The following is a 23,035-nucleotide window of genomic DNA, read 5'->3' as shown; positions in this document are numbered from 1 at the left end:
TAATAAATCCCATTCCAGAAAAAGCAGCTGAAGATATTGTTAAGGATGTATTTCAAAGAATTATTCAGTGTTTCTCAGAAAATGCACTCTCTCTTAATTTTGGAAGACCTCACTATATCCAGTTCTGTACACCGAATAGAGTCATACCGACAATTGATGTAGCATATGAACAGAGATCGTTTAGCAGGGTAGATTTCTCCAAATTTTTGGGTGTTCACATTGATGACAACTTGACCTGGAAGAAGCACATTACTGAGCTACTCAAACAACTAAGCTCAGCTTCTTTCACTCTTCGTATAGTTGCTAGTCTTGGAAATAAACAGATCAGCCTCCTAACGTACTTTGCATATTTCCACTCAATAATGTCTTATGGAATAGTTTTCTAGGGTACTCACCACTTAGACATAAAGTATTGATTGCACAAAAGAGAGTAGTGAGAATAATTAGTAGTGTTCACCCAAGGACGTCATGTGGGCACCTTTAAAAGGTGTTTGGTATTTTAACTACACCATCAGAGTACATATATTAGCTAATGAAATTCGTTACAAATAATCCATCTCATTTTGCGAAGAACAGTGATGTTCATACGTACGACACTAGAGGGAAACATGACCTTCCTATCCGTTGTTGAAGCTGTCAGTTGGTCAAAAAGGAGTATATTATTCAGTAATATAACATAAAGTGTCTGGTAGGTAACAGATCAAGTTTTAAATCTGCCTTAAAATCATTCCTTTTGGACAACTCCTTATATTCCTTTGTCGAGTTTCTGTTTCAGAACTGGTAAACAAAATGGAGCTCTAAATGTAGTTTCATTTATAGAACTAAAAATATCAGTAGTTTTAATATTAGCACTATCCAGGTATGTATATATATTTTGGAATCTTACTTGTTCCACATCATATCCATAAAATTATCGGGAAAATGATCTACGGAACATGACATAACCAAAACTAAACTGGTTTTTGGAGAAGTTATTATGCACGGCTGATAATAGGCCTACACAAGACTCAAAGAAATTATTTCTTCGTTGACTTTTAGTATATGTGAGAAATTTATAAACACTAGAATTCCGGATATTGTATTTAATGAAGTGCAAGTGATGTATGGTGTGCTGAGAAGATGAGGAGAAGATGTTCACTTTTGAGCCAGGTGCAGCTTTTGATCAGTATGATCGTCTTAAGAAATCTTGTGTAGAAATATGATAGGCTATTGGAAGTTCTGAATTGCTGAAGAGCGCATTTACCAATAGAACCTATTGGGGGTTCTTGAACCCGAACTGATGTTTGATCTGTGAAAGGGGACGTATCCGACAGTATTTAGTTTGAAGACTGCTGGTCATTGAATGAAGCTGTAGCCTGTAATTTTGTTCACGTAAGATAAGACGTTAACGCAAGTTCGTGAAAGATTTGCTCTGTAATATTTTAGATTTAATGAAACCTTGAAAGCATATTTCAAGCTCACTGATCGTAGGCCAATAGTTGTATAGTCTTTTAACAAATGCTTTGAAGAGCGTCTGTTGGGAGCGACGTTTGGATTTTTGGTAAGATAAAGAATGACAAATTTATCACTGACAGATATACGCTAAATGGCATAGCTGCTGATATCTCATTTGCTGGAAGCTGCTGAGATAGCAAGCATGCGCCGGTACTGAGAAAAATATCTATTGTTGTGATGTGAATTAGTGGTAAAGGGTCAGGACTATAACAATAAGGCAATAAATATCATCAATGATTGTATTCTATGCTATGCTGGTACATTTTAACGATCAAATGGTTTTTTCGAATACGCGGAATGCAATTAATAAATAAATTGGACGTACAGAAACCTTTTTTATATGCGATAGATATGCATTGTGAAATGAAGCGAAGGGCCCATCATAGGGGTTGCTGGAGGTGCTTATTGCTATAACAAAAAAGGAAATGGAATCAAAATTAATTTCGTTATACGTACGTGCTACAGATACAGAATAAAGATAAAGCTGTATTGTTTACATATTTGTTTTGGAGAAAATGAAGTAGGAAGGAACCCCCCCGCCAAAAAGTCAACGTATACAAATTAAGAGAAGGAATTTGTGCGTCTCCTGTGGATAGAACGATCCTTTGTGAAGACATTTTTTTTTATTTAGCAACTTTAATTTATGCGCCAACATTACATCCGAAGCTGTGTTTTGTTCTGAATTGGAATATTCATTGTTTGATTGAAATCCTCAAACGAGTTTGCTTTCGATTATATCAGAACAGTGCCTTCATAAAGTGCTTATAGATCATCATAGGCTAATGCAAAACTGTATATGTATAATTAATTCACTGGAAATCGACATATTTGACAATAATGTTACCATTAAGAGAGGAAAGTGCTAAATAGGAAATATATCTTCAATGTAGGACATTGATGATTAAAACGCTTCATTATGTAGGCATTTTAGTATTAATTTACGGCTTATTCTTTATTCGTTAACTGTATTTTTATTTGCAATTTAGTTCATACTCTCATTATGTCATCATCCGTGTGTTAAGGAGGGATGGCAGTGTGGGTGGCCACGGAACCTGTTTGGCTGATAGCAGATTCTGATTTCAAGCTTGATTTTTAACTTTTGTGGTTTAGATATTGTCTAACTGACTCCGTGTGACTGTCTTTTTGTAATTCATATTGCCTTAAATGCCAACTCTTCATTAACACTTAACAGTAATCAAACACTGTTTACATCAGCCAACTACTGCTACAGTTTAATGAATTGATGGTTCTGGATACATCTGGGATGCTATTATTATGTTTCAATTGACCAATGAGATAAAAACTGATAATTTTTTCTTTCACACCTTGTGACAAGGCCTTTATGCCATTTTCCACTGGTTTGGATCCTTTAATACAAACTTATATGGATTTTTGGGCTCTGAATAGACATGTCAAATGAATAAAAATACCAATAATTATGATTGTCAGTATTCCTGTATAAATAAAATGGTAGTGAAACACCACCTTTTAGATTATTTTCAGTATTGCTTCATGTATGCCTTTAGGCTAGGCTCACTTTATTTATTAATTTTTTTGAGGGGTGGGGGTAGGAAGAATTCCTTACAACCTTTTTGAAGTACTAACTTTGTTGTAGGAAGTGTGATCAATCAAAGGGCACCATGAGTCGTCGAAAAAAAACGAAAGTTGAAATTCATGAAATGGAAGAGAAATATGGACAGTTAGTGGAGGAAGAGGAGGTTCCTGACACTCCAGAAAAGCACAAAGTTAGTGCTGCATTAGACAGTAAGCCTGTAATAACAGATACCTCCAGTGCGACATTTAAGAAGAAGACTGGGGGCTCTGCAACTGCTGAAGCAGCACCAAATGCAACACCTTCACAGGGTGGTCAGTCGGTGAAAGAAGTGAAAGAGGAAGAAATGGAAATGGATTCGGAATTAGATGACCCTACAGGTAAAGCTTTCTTGCAACAACTTATATTCTCTCTCTCTCTCTCTCTCTCTCTCTCTCTGTCTGTGTGTGTGTGTGTGTGTGTGTGTGTGTGTGTGTGTGTGTGTGTGTCAGGAAGCAATGTCTTCAAATAGGTTGTTACAGGAAGAGAACTTTTGCTGAGCAAACGAAAGAATTCTCTTGTCTCATGAAGTGCAAATAACACAACTTAATTTTGTGCTTCTTAGCAAGGACCCGGAACACTACCCTTGCAGACACTTAAATGTTTGATGTTAACAAATTTTTTCGTGGACCACTGTATGTAATGGCATTTACCATATTTATTGCTACAACCTACATACCAGCAATATAAAATAGCATTCACTGATGTTGGCTGCAAAGCTACTGCATTCACCATTTTGATAGCTAAAGTTGCCAGTGACTGACAAAATGCTACCAATTCAAAGTCCTCCACCTTTTGCTGAATCAGAATAAGGGACATCAATCATCATGATAACCGTGTGTGTATTATATATTTTATTTTAAAATAATTGTCATGACATCCAGGCCATATCACACACGATTTCAGATTTGAATCAAACTTGCCTTGTTTGTTCTCCACATGAAGAAAGGTAATTAATGAAATTTTTACATTTTATCTCTCTCTGTTTCCATTGTTAACATAGTGGCAGGACAGATTGACATTTGTAAATCTTCTGAAAATAAGTTTGCATTTATTTATTTGACATCCAAACGAAGTTAAGCTGGTGGTTATATTTAAATAGCCTACTATTACAGTCTTAAAAATAGGTAACTTGTTCCTTTAACTAAAACAATAAAAATAATAAGAAATCTGTACTTACGTCATTGTATTGGATTTTGTAAAAAGTGTGATTGAGCATTATACTGAATATTACATAAAAGAAAAGGGATATCCTTAGTGGGTGTGTTTTTTGCTGCAAAATAATATAATCGCTTGGGCTGACACTTAAGAAAACAAAATTAATGAGGCTTTTGTTTCTTAATTGTGCTTCTCATTGTATATTGGAAATTTTAGGTATTTATTTGATGATGAAAGTATCACTTTAGTTGTACTATTTATATTTATAATACTGGAATAAAACGCGTGGTTGTAATTAATGTTTGTTTTATTTAACTCTTCACTGAATGGTGTGAGAAGTGATCCAAGTTAAATGATGGAAGAGAAACCTTCACACTTCCTAAATTAAGGTTGTGACAGACTATGGCATAAAAATATGTGATTAGTGACTATATTAAAAACAAAGATTCCAAGACTTACCAAGCGGGAAAGCGCCGGCAGACAGGCACATGAACAAAACACACAAACACACACACAGAATTACGAGCTTTCGCAACTGGCAGTTGCTTCGTCAGGAAGGAAGGAAGGAGAGGGAAAAATGAAAGGGTGTGGGTTTTAAGGAAGAGGGTAAGGAGTCATTCCAATCCCGGGAGCGGAAAGACTTCCCTTAGGGGAAAAAAAGGACAGGTGTACACTCACACACACACACACATATCCATCCGCACATACACAGACACAAGCAGACATATTTATATGTCTACACTCACACACACACACACATATCCATCCGCACATACACAGACACAAGCAGACATATTTATATGTCTACTTGTGTCTGTGTATGTGCGGATGGATATGTGTGTGTGTGTGTGTGAGTGTACACCTGTCCTTTTTTTCCCCTAAGGGAAGTCTTTCCGCTCCCGGGATTGGAATGACTCCTTACCCTCTCCCTTAAAACCCACACCCTTTCATTTTTCCCTCTCCTTCCTTCCTTCCTGACGAAGCAACTGCCAGTTGCGAAAGCTCGTAATTCTGTGTGTGTGTTTGTGTGTTTTGTTCATGTGCCTGTCTGCCGGCGCTTTCCCGCTTGGTAAGTCTTGGAATCTTTGTTTTTAATATATTTTTCCCATGTGGAAGTTTCTTTCTGTTTTATTTACATCGTCATTGATTAGTGACTATTATATATTAACCTCCTCTTTGTTACCACACATGACAATCACTGATCCCATTTGTTGTGAGAACACAGTAAATGTGAGGTGCCTGGTTCTTTTCATCACCCTGGAATACCACAAGGCACTTATAAACTACTAGCTTTGTCCATTACCTAATAGTTTGAATCTCAAGTTTTCTTCTAAATGCTTACAAACAGAACAAGTACGGTTCACGTTCAAAAACAAGGTAACAAATAATATACCATATTTGTCTTTCTTGTTCTTTAAGTATTTTTCTGTTTTCCTGTGAACTTCAACTCATCAAGATTAATATTACATTGCGGATGAACATTTGACAACAAGAGTCACAGAACTCATGTTGTTGCTTTTGAAAAACACAAACCTTTGTAAGGAGTCTAGTTTTTGGCCTCATAACGTGACAATAGATTGCAGATGGTGTTGGCAATGGGTCTGTAAAAGAAATCATCCCAACATTTCATCTGGAGTAACAACGGGTCGGTCTGGAGAGGAACATTCGGAGAGCAATAGCAAGTAACATCAAATAGACACTAATGTGTTAAAAAGAGAAAGAGAGAGAAACAAATAGGCCTAAAAATGAGAAGTATATTGGAAAGAAACATGCATTCATATTGTTCTGTTATTAAAAGTATATTTCAAACTACTGGCTAGTGTTGAATGTGTAAGCATTCCTGGTATTGTTGTTGAGAGTTTTGCGATTGTTACATGAGAGTGAGTGAGTGAAAGAGCTGCAAGGATTTTCTAGCATCTTAGTCGTGTTATAAACATCAGAAAAGTTTGGAAAGTAATTGAACATAATTTTCACCACTGATTTGCTTCTGATGGAGTAGGTAAGGTAGTGATGCATAGTTCATAATCGCTGCCTATGTAGCAATGCCCTCAGTCAAAACTTGGATTTTTCCATGGTTGTTAGCGAGCAGCACGAAGCTGTGATTGAGATGATGAAATCTCATGCTGAGGACTGATATTGAAATCTACATGTGACTACCCAGAATTGCACTTGCTGCCATTTCCGTTGCTCTCGTACGACGACTGCCATAATGGCGTCCTTGAAAGTGACACAATCAAATTCCTGTCCCATCATTTGTTTAGTCTGAACCAGTGCTGTCAAATGGCCTTGTCATTCAAGTCTTCCATCATTTTTATTTCTTACTTTCTTTTTCAATGTGGCATTGAGGGCATAATCTATTGTTGTTGTGGTCTTCAGTCCTGAGACTGGTTTGATGCAGCTCTCCATGCTACTCTATCCTGTGCAAGCTTCTTCATCTCCCACTACCTACTGCAACCTACATCCTTCTGAATCTGCTTAGTGTATTCATCTCTTGGTCTCCCTCTACGATTTTTACCCTCCACACTGCCCTCCAATACTAAATTGGTGATCCCTTGATGCCTCAGAACATGTCCTACAAACTGATCCCTTCTTCTGGTCAAGTTGTGCCACAAACTTCTCTTCTCCCCAATCCTATTCAATACTTCCTCATTAGTTATGTGATTTACCCATGTAATCTTCAGCATTCTTCTGTAGCACCACATTTCGAAAGCTTCTATTCTCTTCTTGTTCAAACTATTTATCGTCCATGTTTCACTTCCATACATGGCTACACTCCATACAAATACTTTCAGAAACGACTTCCTGACACTTAAATAAATACTCGATGTCAACAAATTCCTCTTCTTCAGAAACGCTTTCCTTGCCATTGCCAGTCTATATTTTATATCCTCTATACCTCGACCATCATCAGTTATTTTGCTCCCCAAATAGCAAAACACCTTTACTACTTTAAGTGTCTCATTTCCTAATCTAATTCCCTCAGCATCACCCGACTTAATTCGACTGCATTCCATTAACCTCGTTTTGCTTTTGCTGATGTTCATCTTATATCCTCCTTTCGAGACACTGTCCATTCCGTTCAGCTGCTCTTCCAAGTACTTTGCAGTCTCTGACAGAATTACAATGTCATCGGCGAACCTCAAAGTTTTTATTTCTTCTCCATGGATTTTAATACGTACTTCAAACTTTCTTTTTTTTTTCTTCCTTTACTGCTTGCTCAATATGCAGATTGAATAACATCGGGGATATGCTACAACCCTGTCTCACTCCCTTCCCAACCACTGCTTCCCTTTCATGTCCCTCGACTCTTATAACTGCCATCTGGTTTCTGTACAAATTGTAAATAGCCTTTCGCACCTTGTATTTTACCCCTGCCACCTTCAGAGTTTGAAAGAGAGTATTCCGGTCAACATTGTCAAAAGCTTTCTCTAAATCTACAAATGCTAGAAACATAGGTTTGCCCTTCCTTAATCTACCTTCTAAGATAAGTCGTAGGGTCAGTATTGCCTCACGCGTTCCAGCATTTCTACGGAATCCAAACTGATCTTCCCCGAGGTCGGCTACTACTAGTTTTTCCATTTGTCTGTAAAGAATTCGTGTTAGTATTTTGCAGCTGTGACTTATTAAACTGATAGTTTGGTAATTTTCACATCTGTCATCACCTGCTTTCTATGGAATTGGAATTATTATAGTCTTCTTGAAGTCTGAGGGTATTCCGCCTGTCTTGTACATCTTGCTCACCAGATGGTAGAGTTTTGTCAGGACTGGCTCTCCCAAGGCTGTCAGTAGTTCTAATGGAATGTTGTCTACTCCGGGGGCCTTGTTTCAACTCAGGTCTTTCAATGCTCTGTCAAACTCTTAACGCAGTATCATATCTCCCATTTCATCATCATCTACACCCTCTTCGATTTCCATAATATTGTCCTCAAGTACATCACCCTTGTGTAGACCCTCTATATACTCCTTCCACTATTCTGCTTTCCCTTCTTTGCTTAGAACTGGGTTTCCATCTGAGCTCATGATGTTCATACAAGTGGTTCTCTTATCTCCAAAGGTGTCTTTAATTTTCCTGTAGGCAGCATCTATCTGACCCCTAGTGAGATCAGCCTCTGCATCCTTACATTTGTCCTCTAGCCAAGCCTGCTTAGCCATTTTGCACTTCCTGTCGATCTCATTTTTGAGACATTTGTATTCCTTTTTGCCTGGTTCATTTAGTGCGTTTTTATATTTTCTCCTTTCATCAATTAAATTCAATATTTCTTCTGTTACCCAAGGATTTCTACTAGCCCTCGTCTTTTTACCTACTTGATCCTGTGCTGTCTTCACTACTTCATCCCTCAAAGTTATCCATTCTTCTTCTACTGTGTTTCTTTCCGCCATTCTTGTCAGTTGTCCCCTTATGCTCTCCCTGAAACTCTGTACAACCTATGGTTTAGTCAGTTTATCCAGGTCCCATCTCCTCAAATTCCCACCTTTTTGCAGTTTCTTCAGTTTTAATTTACAGGTCATAACCAATAGATTGTGGTCAGAGTCCACATCTGCCCCTGGAAATGTCTTACAATTTAAAACCTTTTTTCCTAAATCTCTGTCTCACCATTTTATAATCTATCTGAAACCTGTCAGTATCTCCAGGCTTCTTCCATGTATACAGCCTTCTTTTATGATTCTTGAACCAAGTGTTAGCTATGATTAAGTTGTGCTCTGTGCAAAATTTTACCAGGCGGCTTCCTCTTTCATTTCTTAGCCCCAATCCATATTCACCTACTATGTTTCCTTCTCTCCCTTTTCCTACTACCGAATTCCAGTCACCCATGACAATTTAATTTTCGTCACCCTTTACTATCTGAATAATTTCTTTTATTTCATCATACATTTCTTCAATTTCTTCGTCATCTGCAGAGCTAGTTGGCATATAAATGTGCACTACTGTAGTAGGTGTGGGCTTCGTATCTATCTTGGCCACAATAATGCGTTCACTATGCTGTTTGTAGTAGCTTACGTGCATTCCTATTTTCCTGTTCATTATTAAACCCACTCCTGCATTACCCCTTTTTGATTTTGTGTTTATAACCCTGTGGTCACCTGACCAGAAGTCTTGTTCCTCCTGCCACCGAACTTCACTAATTCCCACTATATCTAACTTTAACCTATCCATTTCCCTTTCTAAATTTTCTAACCTACCTGCCCGATTCAGGGATCTGACATTTCACGCTCCGATCCGTAGAATGCCAGTTTTCTTTCTCCTGATAACGACATCCTCTTGAGTAGTCCCCGCCCGGAGATCCGAATGGGGGACAATTTTATCTGCGGTATATTTTACCCAAGAGGACGCCATCATACAGTAAAGCTGCATGCCCTCGGGAAAAATTACGGCTGTAGTTTCACCTTGCTTTCAGCCGTTCGCAGTACCAGCACAGCAAGGGCCGTTTTGGTTATTTCTACAAGGCCAGATCAGTCAATCATCCAGACTGTTGCCCTTGCAACTACTGAAAAGGGTGCTGCCCCTCTTCAGGAACCACACATTTGTCTGGCCTCTCAACAGATACCCCTCCGTTGTGGTTGTACCTACGGTACGGCCATCTGTATCGCTGAGGCACGCAAGCCTCCCCACCAACGGCAAGGTCCGTGGTTCATGGGGGGAGGCATAATCTATTTATGGATAATTATTTGTCTGTAATACGGGGATTTTCAGTTTTGTTGATCTTTTGACAGCTTTTGTTTTAGTTTTGTCCATAGTAGCCTATAATAGTGCACTTGATTTCACATTGACCAATTTGGGTAACATGCAATGATCAGGCATCATAGAGCTCACTTACATAGAAAACTCCATTTTAATTGCACAGATGTAGGGAAGGTGTGATCATATTAATCAGAATTTTGATTAGGACTACAGTGTGAGTGCGCTACATCATTGTCATAAACAAAGTGTGGTACAATTCCTTTTATATTTGATACATGTGTGACTTGTTTCCAGAAAGGAGCATATCAACATGAATGAAGGGGCATTATGGAAATGTTGTGTAACTTTTACAATTCACTGTAAATTAAAATTTTATGAAAAAACTGTCAATCTCTCTGAGAGTTTTAGTATGAACATATTTTCTGTAAACATGTATCGGTTTACGACTTGATGAATCTATGATGCCAAGATTCCCCCTCAGATTACTTTTACGAAGCTGGAGTTGTGGAGGTATCCATTGCTGTACTTCATAAGTGCAGCTCAACTGTACTGAATGAAATTGACCATTTTCGTTGGTATTTGCATTATGTAAGCAATAATACAAGACATGAAATTTATTTGAAAGTGTGAATATTGACGAACATCAGCTGTATAATGGAATGACAACAATGGAAAATTTGTGCCAGACTAGTACTCAAACCCGAATTTCTCTTTTTATGTGAGTGAATGCCTTAACCATTTTGGCTATCCGTGCATGACCCATGGCTTCCATATGGCATCGTCCCTGCATTGCAGCCTGTAATTGTATACACATCATGTAATTCGTATACAGTGGAGGAAGTCACTGCTTAGTATTGGTGGATAAATACAATACTGCAGTGCCAGTGTTGTTAAGAAGAATTGTGCAGTGTTCCTTTGGCCATAGCATGCATACTTTGTATTGGTGAAAAATACGATAAATGTGGATTTTCATTGTTGTCGTTCCATTATACAGCTGGCTGTAGTTAATATTCGCAACTGCGACTACATTTCATTATTTAATGACATCTGGGTCGTTCCGTGTCAAGTCAACCAGGCCTTGACACCAACCATGTCAGATTTTGATGAAACTTGGTACAATTACTTCTTTTATCATCCTGAAAGCACTTGTAATTTTTTTTTTGCTTTTGTCTCTTATAGTCTTTTTATATACATTTTTAAAGTTTTTAGATTTGGCATTGTTTCAGCAGTTGGAAATCGTAACTTAAACGTGTCGTCACAACTAAAAAAAATTGTATATTAAAGAATACTCAAGATATCAGTATGAAATTTTGGAATAAGTTTGTGTATTATATCTAAATGTTAAAAAATTACCATAAAGATGTATTAAAATCTTCCAATTGGAAGTTTAGTTTTACAAAAACTGCAATATCTAGCGTCTCAGACCTGACGGAAAGTTCAAATTTGTTTTAAAATACTCTTAATTATATAGGCTATTAGATAAAAGAAAAATTATGTTGTCTTTTTAACCTGTTTAATAGTTATCTAATATTTAAAATAATATTAATTATATTTTAAAAATAAAAAGTACCAAGTGACTTAGACACCGAAAATAAGTTTTTGTCTTCTTGGAGTAACAATGTGCGCTTGGATTTTGTTTTGTTACTCCTGTGTTTTGAAGTAAAAAATTATTACAATGTTAAATAGTGTTTGGATAGTATTTTATTAAGTTTATTCGAACTTTCAGTAAGTACTGTTACTTAGTTGACAGAGATTCGTTTCCAATATCCTATAAAAGTAACCAGAACAGTAATCAGACCAAAAGTGAAATCAGTATGTCAGATATTCAAACCTGTAGCTAGGGTAATGTAAAAAATCTGACTGTTTCCAAACAACCTAAACACCTTCAAAAAAGTTACAACCGGTATCTGAATTGAGTGAGGAAGAACAAGATTTGATCCACTTACGATCTGGAATTAATCTGTGTGAATTTAAGAATATATGTTCACACCACAGCTACTACTTTTTAAATGTTTTTGAAAAGTATCAAACAACATGTGTAGACCCACTAAAAAAAAAAAAAAGTCGTTGAGAAGTGTAGGCTTGGATCTTTCTAAACAATTACTGACAAAAAATATTAGCATAAAACCTGGACAAAAGCTTTGCTCAACATGCCGTAACTTTTGTGAGGAAAAATTAAGAGTTGAAGTCAATGAAAGTGAAACAGATGATGAAGTCATGGTTGAATTAGAATCATTGGAATCCAGAAATGAATCCCTCGTACAAACAAACATTGCTCTTGATAATTTAGGTTTAACACCGATAAAGCTTCATGGCTTGTCAGAACAAAGTAAAGGGTCTTATTTTAAAAGTAAGGTTACCAGTATTGTAAAGACTGCAAGAAAGGCGGTTTCAAAAGCATTAAAATATGATGCACCAAGTTCTGATGATGACGAAGAAGATACAAGTGTGGTTGAGATAGCAAAGGATTTTGATGTAATGATTTCTCTTATGAAAGAGAAGATTTCATCTGTTGGGAGGTCTAGAAAAATCCAGATTCTGACCTTGGCTCCAGATTCCTGGAGTCGAAATAAAGTTATGAAAGAATTTAATGTAATTGAGTACATGGTGCGACAAGCTAGAAAGCTAAAATCTGAGAAGGGTATTTTGGAAACTCCTGGTCCAAAAAATGGTAAAACTCTTTCTGAAAATACAGTAAGACTTGTAACAGATTTTTATGAAAAGGATGAAAGTTCCAGAGTGCTACCTGGAACAAAAGACAAAGTAAGTGTTCAAAAAAATGTGTACATGCAAAAAAGACTCATTTTGTGTAACTTGAGGGAACTCTAATATTCTTTCAAATGGGAGAATCCCTAGGTATACTTTCAAAATTTTGTTTCTTGAGACCTAAATGGTGTATCCTTGCTGATGCTGCAGACACACACACTGTATGTGTATGCAGTATCCACCAGAATGTTAAACTATTACTGGATGCTGTGAAAATTGAAGAATCTTATAAAGACCTAATTAAGATGCTTGTGTCCAACACGGAAAACCAAAATTGCATGCTACATCATTGGGACAGCTGTCCTGCAAATACTGCACTAACTGAGTACTTAACAGAAAAACTAAGTGAAGATGATGATTTAGAAGAAGAAATTGTAATTAGTCAGTGGGTTAACACAGACAGGGCAGAAATGATCAAACAGTCTATCGGTGTTGAAGACTACATTTCTTTATTGGTTAGGTCATTGGAAAAGCTCACCCTGCACTCGTTTATAGCAAAATCCCAATCAGCAGCCTTTAAAAGATTGAAAGAAGACCCACCACCCAAAACAGCAATTATATTGTGATGGATTTCAGTGAAAATTATTCCTTTGTTATACAAAATGAGATCCAAAGTTACCACTGGAATAGAGGTGGTTGTACTCTACACCCAGTTGGAGTTTTTCTAAGAAATGAGGAAAACAATGTTTTTGTTTCCAACCACTGTTTTATTAGTGATGACCAAGAACATGACACTGGTTTTGCTAACTTTGCACAAAAAGTAATTACAAAGTGGCTGTTATTACATCATACTGACATTGACTCAGTTCACTACTTTACAGATGGTTGTGCTGGGCAGTACAAAAATAGAAACAGTTTTAAAAATTTGACTGAACACTACAGAGACTTTAATTTGAAGGCCCAACACTTTTTTTTGCAACAAGTCATGGGAAGTCAATTTGTGATGGCCTATTAAAAGAATTTTAAGGAAAGCCAGTCTACAACTTTCAGACGAAGAACAAATAATGACAGCAATTGATGTGTACAAGTTTTGATAAAAAAAATATTGAAAACATTCATTTCCACTTTATTGGCAAAAAAGAAGCTGATTTGCTACGGTTAAAACCAGAAAAACGTTTTTCAGCAACCCGAATCATTCCTGGAACAAGAAGTTTCATAACTTCAAACCACTTCCAACAAACAACCTAGAAATTAGGAATACAGATAGTGTAAAACCCTCCTTAGTCTTTTCTTTCCATTCCTCTTCTGATTGGGTTCGTGTTGAACCATCCATAAATAGCTATGTGGCTGCAAATTATGATGGTAACTGGTACTTTGGACTGGTAAAAACAATATTCAATGTTGAAGACGATGCAGAAATTCTATTTCTACATCCTTCGGGACCAGCTGCATCATTTTATTGGCCTGAAAGAGAAGATTCTTGCATAGTGCCTTTGGAGCACATGGTCTGTGTAGTAGACACACCTCAATCAAGTGGCACTGGAAGAATGTATTACTTCAAAAAAGACTGTATCAAAAGAACTGAAAGCTCTTGGATGAAGTGGAAAAACAGTTTGAATCAGCATTAATGTTTATTAAAAAGACAAAATTACTCAAAAAATTCAATGTTTCATGCAATCAGTTGGGTTATACATAAGTGTCGTAAGTACACTATCTTTGTACATAATTCTAATGTAATCTACTATAATTAATAAACATGTGAAAAAGCCATCATTATTTTTGTTTTATCAAGTAGCCTATATGTTTAAGAGTAAATTAAAACAAATTTGAGCATTCTATCAGGTCTGAGACTCTAGATATTGCGATTCTTATAAAGCAAAACAACCGTTAAAAAAAATACACATATTTTTTTTTCATAGAAAATATTAATATATTTTAATAGTATCATTTTTATCTTCAAATATGTATAATAAATAAACTTGCTGCAAAAATTCATGATGTTATCTAAAAGAGTTTTTAAGATAAGCAATTTTAAAGTTTTGAATACAAATTAAAGTTACCATTTCCGAAGGTTCGGAAAACGCAAAACATAAAAACTTTAAAAATTTATATAAAAAAAAAAAACTATAGGGGAAAAAATGCAGGTGTTTTCACGGTGGTATTAGAACCATTTGAGCCAAATTTCACGAAAATCTAAGGAGGTGGGTGTAAAATTTATTTTGTATTGGGTGATTTGATATGGAATGACCCATCTGTAGTTGCTGCAGTGCCTGTTCCTTCAAATATGCATTCGTGTCCAAAGGAACATTGCATCATTCTTCTAAACAACACAGGCACTGCACTATCATAATAATGGAAGAATACTAGCACTCTGAGAACAGCACTTTCTGATATGAAAAAATCTCGCAGCAAAACTTTGCTAGACAGATTCAAACACAGATCTTTGCCATTCGTGATATGTTCTAGCACCGTACTTTTTATTGTTTCTGAATTGCCCTCAGAGTGGCTTATCTTTCATTCTGATTGCTCTTTATCATTATTTGTTTTCATTTCAATTGGCTGCTCTTTGATTTGAGTTGACGAACATGTTAGGCATAATAGCCCCTATTTCATAAATTTCTGAGTGGAGGATTTTCCCATACATAAATAAAACTTGTTTCATAATTATTATCAGATGTGTAATTAGTTTTTATTGTATTTTAATAATTCATCACATTATCAGTTTTTATCTCTTTGATCAATTTGATTAACCAAACGATTAATGCAGCAGGATTGGAAGGCGCAGCATTCCAGAGTCGCTTGCCATTTGACAAACTGACAGCAAATGAAGCATCCTGCTTCCCGGATGTAGCTCAAGGTCCTCCACAAACACAAAAAGTTTTTCTTCACATTCGAAATCGCTTGCTACAGCTTTGGCTCGAAAATCCTAAGCAGCAGCTACTTCTGGAAAATGCTCTACCAATGGTAAGTTAAGTTTAATGAATAAACTTTTCGGATCTGTTCATGTCAGTAAATAAGTTGTTTCCATGTTTGAGCCTTGAAATCTGTAATCTCTGTTATACTTTAATATTAATTTTTTTCTTACCAAGACTGCAAAATCAGAATGAGGATATATATAGGGAAACATTCCACGTGGGAAAAATATATCTAAAAACAAAGATGATGTGACTTATCAAACAAAAGCGCTGGCAGGTCGATAGACACACAAACATAGACCGCACATTGCGGTTGGATGTGTGTGTGTGTGTGTGTGTGTGTGTGTGTGTGTGTGTGTGTGTGTGTGCACGCGCAAGTGTATACCTATCCCATTTTCCCCCTAAGGTAAGTCTTTCCGCTCCCGGGATTGGAATGACTCCGTACCCTCTCCCTTAAAACCCACATTCTTTCATCTTTCCCTCTCCTTCCCTCTTTCCTGACGAAGCAACCGCCGGTTGCGAAAGCTCGAATTTGGTTGCGAAAGCTCGAATTTTCTGTTTCTATCGACACACTGTCTATAGACAGACTTACCTTAGGGGGAAGAGTGTCTGTATATGTATGGATGTGTGTGTGTGTGTGTGTGTGTGTGTGTGTGTGTGTGTGTGTGTGTGTGTGTGTGTGTGCGTGCGTGCGCGTGCGCGAGTATATACCTATCCTTTTTTCCCCCTAAGGTAAGTCTTTCCGCTCCCGGGATTGGAATGACTCCTTACCCTCTCCCTTAAAACCCACATCCTTTCATCTTTCCTTTTCCTTCCCTCTTTCCTGACGAAGCAGCCGCCGGTTGCGAAAGCTCGAAATTTTGTGTGTGTGTGTTTGTGTGTTATTTTATTGTGCCCTGTCTACTGGCGCTTTCCCGCTAGGTAAGTCTTGGAATCTTTGTTTTTAATATATTTTTCCCATGTGGAAGTTTCTTTATATAAAACAAAGATTCCAAGACTTACCAAGCAGGAAAACGCTGATAGATAGGCACAATAAATAAAACACACAAACACACACACAGAATTTCTAGCTTTCCCAACCGACGGTTGCTTCTTCAGGAAGGAGGGAAGGAGAGGGAAAGATGAAAGGATGTGGGTTAAAATAGAAAGAAACTTCCACATGGGAAAAATATATTAAAAACAAAGATTCCAAGACATACCAAGCGGGAAAGCGCCGGTAGATAGGCACAATGAATAAAACACACAAACACACACACAGAATTTCGAGCTTTCGCAACCGGCGGCTGCTTCGTCAGGAAAGAGGGAAGGAAAAGGAAAGATGAAAGGATGTGGGTTTTAAGGGAGAGGGTAAGGAGTCATTCCAATCCCGGGAGCGGAAAGACTTACCTTAGGGGGAAAAAAGGATAGGTATATACTCGCGCGTGCGCGCGCACACACACACACACACACACACACACACACACACACACACACACACACACACGCATATCCATCCATACATACACAGACACAAGCAGATATTGTCTTAAGTAAAATCTACATCTCCTTACCAATTGCTGAATCATGAACAATTGCGAGAGCATTAGTACATACATAAATTTGTTGTTATCTCTAAATCATTTGCAGTGTTGTATGTTTCTACTGAGCTTATATTAAGGTGAATTAACAGCCTTATAGATAAAGTTGTGGCAGGGGTAGGAAAGAAAATCACAGTATGATGTTTTTATGCTCTGTTGTAAGCTGTGACATTGGAATTTACAGCAGGCAACAGTGTTTACTCCAAATATCAGTATGACGTCACAAAGTATTGATATTTTTTTGTACTGCTCATGAGTAGGATCTGTTAGTCTTAAGTTGCTATGCTGCTACAGCTTTGTGCTATCTAATTACATTCTGACTTCTTATAATGTAAGTGATTTCATGAATTTGTAAAATACTGAATTCACTATGAATCTCAAAGGTTATTGAAGAAACATTCAAAATAAAAACTGGTGCAGACCTTGATTCCTTACATTAATTTGTTCCAGGCAGAGCAGATGTGAAACAAGTAGATGTGTTGAAGATTTTTTCTGAAAAGTCCATATACAGCGATAGACACATATGGACTCACACTTTAACAGAAGGTGGCAACCCATCAATAAAGAGCATCCAATGATCCCCAGTGGTTTTGTAATTTCTTAACCCATCAATAAAGAGCATCCAATGATCCCCAGTGGTTTTGTAATTTCTTAAATATGACTAGATGAGTTGTTGTAGAACATACAAAAAGTAATAAGAGTTCTAGAAGGGTGCACAAATTGTAATTGTAGTAGGAAATGGTTGTTGTGTACAAAATGAAACTTCTGTTAACCCTGCCTAGAGTCTTCAAACATTATCACACAATGAATTACTGACTTTCAAAGACTTCTTTCAACAGCTGGAAATGTTGGGGTGGATATGTGAGTTGGCTGAATTAAAAAAGAATGGAACAAATTAAAGGGGGAAAATATCATACTGTCCATACATACAATTATTTGTCAGAATAGAATGTAATAAAATCAGCAGCCTCCACATAAAAATCTGACATGTATTGTACAGTGTACATATACAAATGAAAGAATCATTGAAGAATTGTTATAAAGTGTACACTTTTGATAGAAATAATTTGGTGAGTCTCAGACTGTATCATATCCTAAAAACCAAAAGTTGCAGGACATAGATAAAGCAGCCCTCGTCTCCATAATTTGCATCATTAGTGTGTGCAGCTGCGCCAACTGGACAGCAGGATTTGTGACTGCACAGTGGCATGTTGTGCTGCACTCCACCTTGTAGACTTTAAGATGATCCCAGTTCCCTTTCAACGTTTTCACACTTTAGTTTTTCTTCTCTTGACTGAAGCATTTCAGTGAGCAGATGAAGTATATATTTGTACACCTATGGTGTAGTGTGGCTACAGCGTAGTGCCAAAAGCTATCAAGTTTTCTTTCTTTTTGTGTGTGTCTGTCACTGACTCGACACTTTTGGTTTTTGATAAGTGGTCTTCTTTAATCCAAATGTGTTTATATTCTACCAGAATGTCCACATCATTCCATTATTAAGGTGTTTGACTATACCACAGCTGTGCAGGAGGTGTTAGTAAGAAATGTGAAAGAGGTAAAAGAACTTGAAGGTGACTTTAGTGAAATACTTGTAACCTTGTGGTCCACATGGGGAATGTGTGCCACATCCATTGATTCAGGTGAGTGTAAATTTGAAAAATTACGGCATGTTATGCCAGCCTTCACTCTTTAATTGGAGAGCTGCAATTGATGTGAGGAGGAGGCATTAAGTACTGGCTATGTTTCCAGTTCATCGCTCCCATGTGTTCCAGACAGACTAGCAAAACTCAAGAATGATGCATGTAAGTGTGGTGTCACCGCCAGACACCACACTTGCTAGGTGGGAGCCTTTAAATCGGCTGTGGTCTGGTAGTATACGTCGGACCTGCGTGTCGCCACTATCAGTGATTGCAGAGCGAGCGCCGCCACACGGCAGGTCTAGAGAGACTTCCTAGCACTCGCCCCAGTTGTACAGCCGACTTTGCTAGTGATGGTTCACTGACAAATTTCGCTCTCATTTGCCGAGGCGATAGTTAGCATAGCCTTCAGCTACGTTATTTGCTACAACCTAGCAAGGCGCCATGATCAGTTTCTATTGATATTGTAAATCATGTACCATCAAGAGCGACATTCTCCATTAATGGATTAAAGTTAAGTATTCCACTAGCTATGTCTGTTTTTCTCAATTCTAATTCCCTTGTCAAGTTCCAGACCTCACGCCAGCCTGTGCGAGCTAAAACGCGTGCATTTCAGCCTCCTTTACTTATACGGGTTGGCTCTCCTGCCAACCACAACAATAAGTGTCTTGTAAGCTACTTCATTTGTAGGATATTTGCATGATTTCCCAGAAATTTTTAATGAATTACTGGCTTGTGTTTGCAGTCTTGTCTAATTATTGTCTTCCAATTTCTCCGACAGAAGTACTGAAATAATGACACTGGTTTTGTAAGTTATAATTGATTTTTTTTCCCCCCAATGAAGGATACAGAGGATTCATGTGAAGTATTTTGACTTGGCTTGTGGTCTCCATATAATTCCTCATCTCTCTTCAGTCAGCTAATCATTCACTGTACGTATCCTTTGTACACTTAATTATATATCTGCAACACTATAGTTCTTTAGTTGGTTGCAGTAGTGAACCATTTTCCAATATGTAATGATAAATGACAGTAACATTGTGTGATATTTAAACGTTTAATACCTTTTACCATTTCTGCTTCAGAAATTAATGAAAATATTCAACATTTAATTTTTTATATGCAGGTATTTCAAATTATTTTTTATCAATGTAATACATTTTTACAGATGGAGCCACCGTACAATAGTGATGGACCTCTTGTAGCTCGGGTACATGCATTTCTGGAAAGGCACGGATTCATCAACTTTGGAATCTTTAAGCGGCTGCGCCCATTGCCTGCAAAGAAACTGGGCAAAATCATTGTCATTGGTGCTGGAATAGCTGGCCTAGCTGCTGCCCAACAGCTGCAGCAATTTGGAATGGAGGTGCAGTTGGTTACTGTTCCAGTCTTTAATTTACTAAAAATTATAATGCAAATGTGAGTTTGCTAAGGTGTATAATTGCAGGAAGCCTTCTGGTACTGTATAAATGTTTGTCTGAAGATTTCCCATTAAGAATGTAAAAATTTTATAGTCAGAAACCCAAAACTCTGATTATTTTGGTTTTATTAGTTTCAGATTATGAAAAAGTAGAAATTGGAACTGATAAATCAGAAAAGTGATAATCCCCTTATATGTTCATGTAAGACCTTTTTGCAAATGGTTGTTGTTGTTGTGGTCTTCAGTCCAGAGTCTGGTTTGATGCAGCTCTCCATGCTACTCTATCCTGTGCAAGCTTCTTCATCTCCCAGTACCTACTGCAACCTACATCCTTCTGAATCTGCTTAGTGTTTTCATCTATTGGGCTCCCTCTTCAATTTTTACCCTCCACGCTGCCCTCAAATACTAAATTGGTGATCCCTTGATGCTTCAGAACATGTCCTACCAACCTATCCCTTCTTCTAGTCAAGTTGTGCCACAAATTTCTCTTCTCCCCAATTCTATTCAATACCTCCTAAGTTACGTGGTCTACCTATCTATTCTTCAGCATTCTTCTGTAGCACCACATTTCAGTAGCTTCTACATAGTGTTAAATCGTTGTAGGCTTGATATAGCAATAGTAAATTATGAAATTACGAATTTGGATGTAGGTGGCTAGGGATTTGGGGAGGGGGAGTGGGGTGACAGGTGACTCTTCACGTCATTCCTATCCTCCAAATGCTGCTACGGTTCTTAGTCAACATAAGCTACTTTCAAATACACATGCACAAGGAAGATTTTATCACCTTCCTTTGGGTTCAGTCAAGGAGAGATGTAGGAAGTGGGATGAAAGTTGCTCATAAGGCAGAAATAAAGAAGTGTGGGTCACGAGAAATTATCAGTTTCAGTGAAGAGAAGTAGTACTTCTAAGTAGCCTCTCTGTGTATTTAGTCTGCTGTGGCACAGTCAGGGAGTGCATCGTGCAGTTGTGGTGTATCCCAGCAACCAGAGCCTGCCCTGAGGTAACCACATAGAGCACCTACTGCAGGAACTTCTGGCTGACAGCTGATGATGCTAGATTACATGCAGAGGGTTGCTGTATTGATGGAAGAGATCCATATTTGTCTGTTGACTGCTGTGAGACAATTGTCTTCCTGGGACATTGGCAGCTTGTTGATCTCTTACCAGGTGTGTTCCCAGACAGTAAATGCAGCTCCACAAGTGAAAAATAAAATATAGCTTTGTATTTGGACTGGAGCCATTTTTTACTGAACCACTAAAGGATATAGTTGCTACCTGTGACATGGTAGTGATTGAGTTTGATGTGTTTGTATGTTTTTTTAATAGTGCATTGGGCAAGGTTTCTCACTGATACATTGCAGTGTTTGTGAGGAAAGTGCTGCAAAAGATTTAGTTGGATTTGAAGGAGGTGCATCCCAACAATAAAGTACATTTGAAAAGGCAAGTTGTTCAGGTCCCTAATGTTAATAACACTTTCCTAAGAGAGCTGAAAAGCAAGCTCGAGAGTCGAGGGTAATTCAGAGGGTCCTGTGTTTTTGGATTTTGGGACATATTGCTTATATACAGTGTAAAGAAGTTTCTCTTGCAACTCTGTTCTGGTCAAAAATTTGAAGCCTCTCTCATAGCTGTTCATGATTCAATCCAAATCACAGTTTGGGGGGGGGGGGGGGGTGATTGTAGATTGTATTTTATTGGTCCTGTTGTCTACATAGCAGCTTATTCATAATACATTGGACAAGTCACATTATAAATATACAGGTTGAAAGTCATTTCAAGGCATACATATTTAAGCCTACAATAATACACTTTACACGTAAGTATTTATATAACACATTTCATAAATTTAAATATTCTTCAATGGAGTAAAAGCAGTGATGCTATAAATATGACTAGAGATTTTCCAAATGTATTGAACTCAGTGATAGCTTTTATGTTTTCAGGAAGTTTTTGTAAAGCTTAACTGCCATGTGAAAAGTACCTTTTTGGCACAGTGCTGTGCTGGTTTGAGTCATATGTAGGTTTCTGTTTTGTCTGGTAAAGTGCTCATGTGTATCACCGTTTCTTTGCAGTCTCTGGACCTTGCCTATTACATTTAATTTAAAGAACAAAAGGGTTTCCATAATGTATACATACGGTAATGGAGGAATACCAGATTTCTTAAACAGGGGTTTACAAGAGACTCTAGGCTTGCACGCAAACGAGATTCTAATGGCCCTTTTTTTGTAGTTTAAAAGTGCTATTAGCTGTTTTAGAGTTTCCCCAGAAGGTGACCCCATATCTAAGACGAGAATGAAAGTATGCATGATATGCATTCAATACTGTTTTCTCACTACAGCATGATTTTAATGAACAAAGAAGGTAACATGTTTTGCTCAGTTCTGCATTGAGATATTCAATATGCTTATTCCATCTGATGTTACACTGCAACCAAAGTCCTAAGAATTTGGTTTCAGTACTGTTACAAATGAATAAAAAAAATAGGAGTGCAGGTAAGCTACTACAAACAGCATAGTGAATGCATTATTGTGGCCAAGATAGACACGAAGCCCACTCCTACTACAGTAGTACAAGTTTATATGCCAACTAGCTCTGCAGATGACGAAGAAATTGAAGAAATGTATGATGATAAAAGAAATTATTCAGGTAGTGAAGGGAGATGAAAATTTAATAGTCATGGGTGACTGGAATTCGACAGTTGGAAAAGGAAGAGAAGGAAACATAGTAGGTGAATATGGATTGGGGCTAAGAAATGAAAGAGGATGCTGCCTGGTAGAATTTTGCACAGAGCATAACTTAATCATAGCTAACACTTGGTTCAAGAATCATGAAAGAAGGTTGTATACACGGAAGAACTCTG

The 23,035-nt window shown here is 37.4% G+C and overlaps 1 protein-coding gene across 5 annotated transcripts in view; it reads left to right on the top strand.

Moving 5' to 3' along the window:
• Positions 1-1,313: 1,313 nt before the first annotated feature.
• The window catches only part of LOC126284166 (lysine-specific histone demethylase 1A), a 111,295-nt gene continuing 89,573 nt past the window's right edge, over positions 1,314-23,035 (top strand). The window contains exons 1-4 of one of the 5 annotated variants that reach the window (XM_049982897.1): positions 1,314-1,371; positions 3,110-3,426; positions 15,397-15,593; positions 19,927-20,124. In XM_049982897.1, the coding sequence (XP_049838854.1) occupies positions 3,135-3,426; positions 15,397-15,593; positions 19,927-20,124 (687 nt within the window). In that variant the 5' untranslated portion in view covers positions 1,314-1,371; positions 3,110-3,134. Of the gene's footprint in view, positions 1,372-1,435; positions 1,645-3,109; positions 3,427-15,396; positions 15,594-19,926; positions 20,125-23,035 lie in introns of those variants that run through there. The other 4 variants (XM_049982898.1, XM_049982896.1, XM_049982894.1 and 1 more) reach the window with 4 other exon arrangements.

The sequence above is a fragment of the Schistocerca gregaria genome, chromosome 8 (assembly GCF_023897955.1).
Source record: "Schistocerca gregaria isolate iqSchGreg1 chromosome 8, iqSchGreg1.2, whole genome shotgun sequence".
Lineage (NCBI taxonomy): Eukaryota > Metazoa > Arthropoda > Insecta > Orthoptera > Acrididae > Schistocerca > Schistocerca gregaria.
The sequence above is the reverse complement of the archived record's forward strand: the minus strand, read 5'-3'. Positions and strand labels throughout refer to the sequence as shown.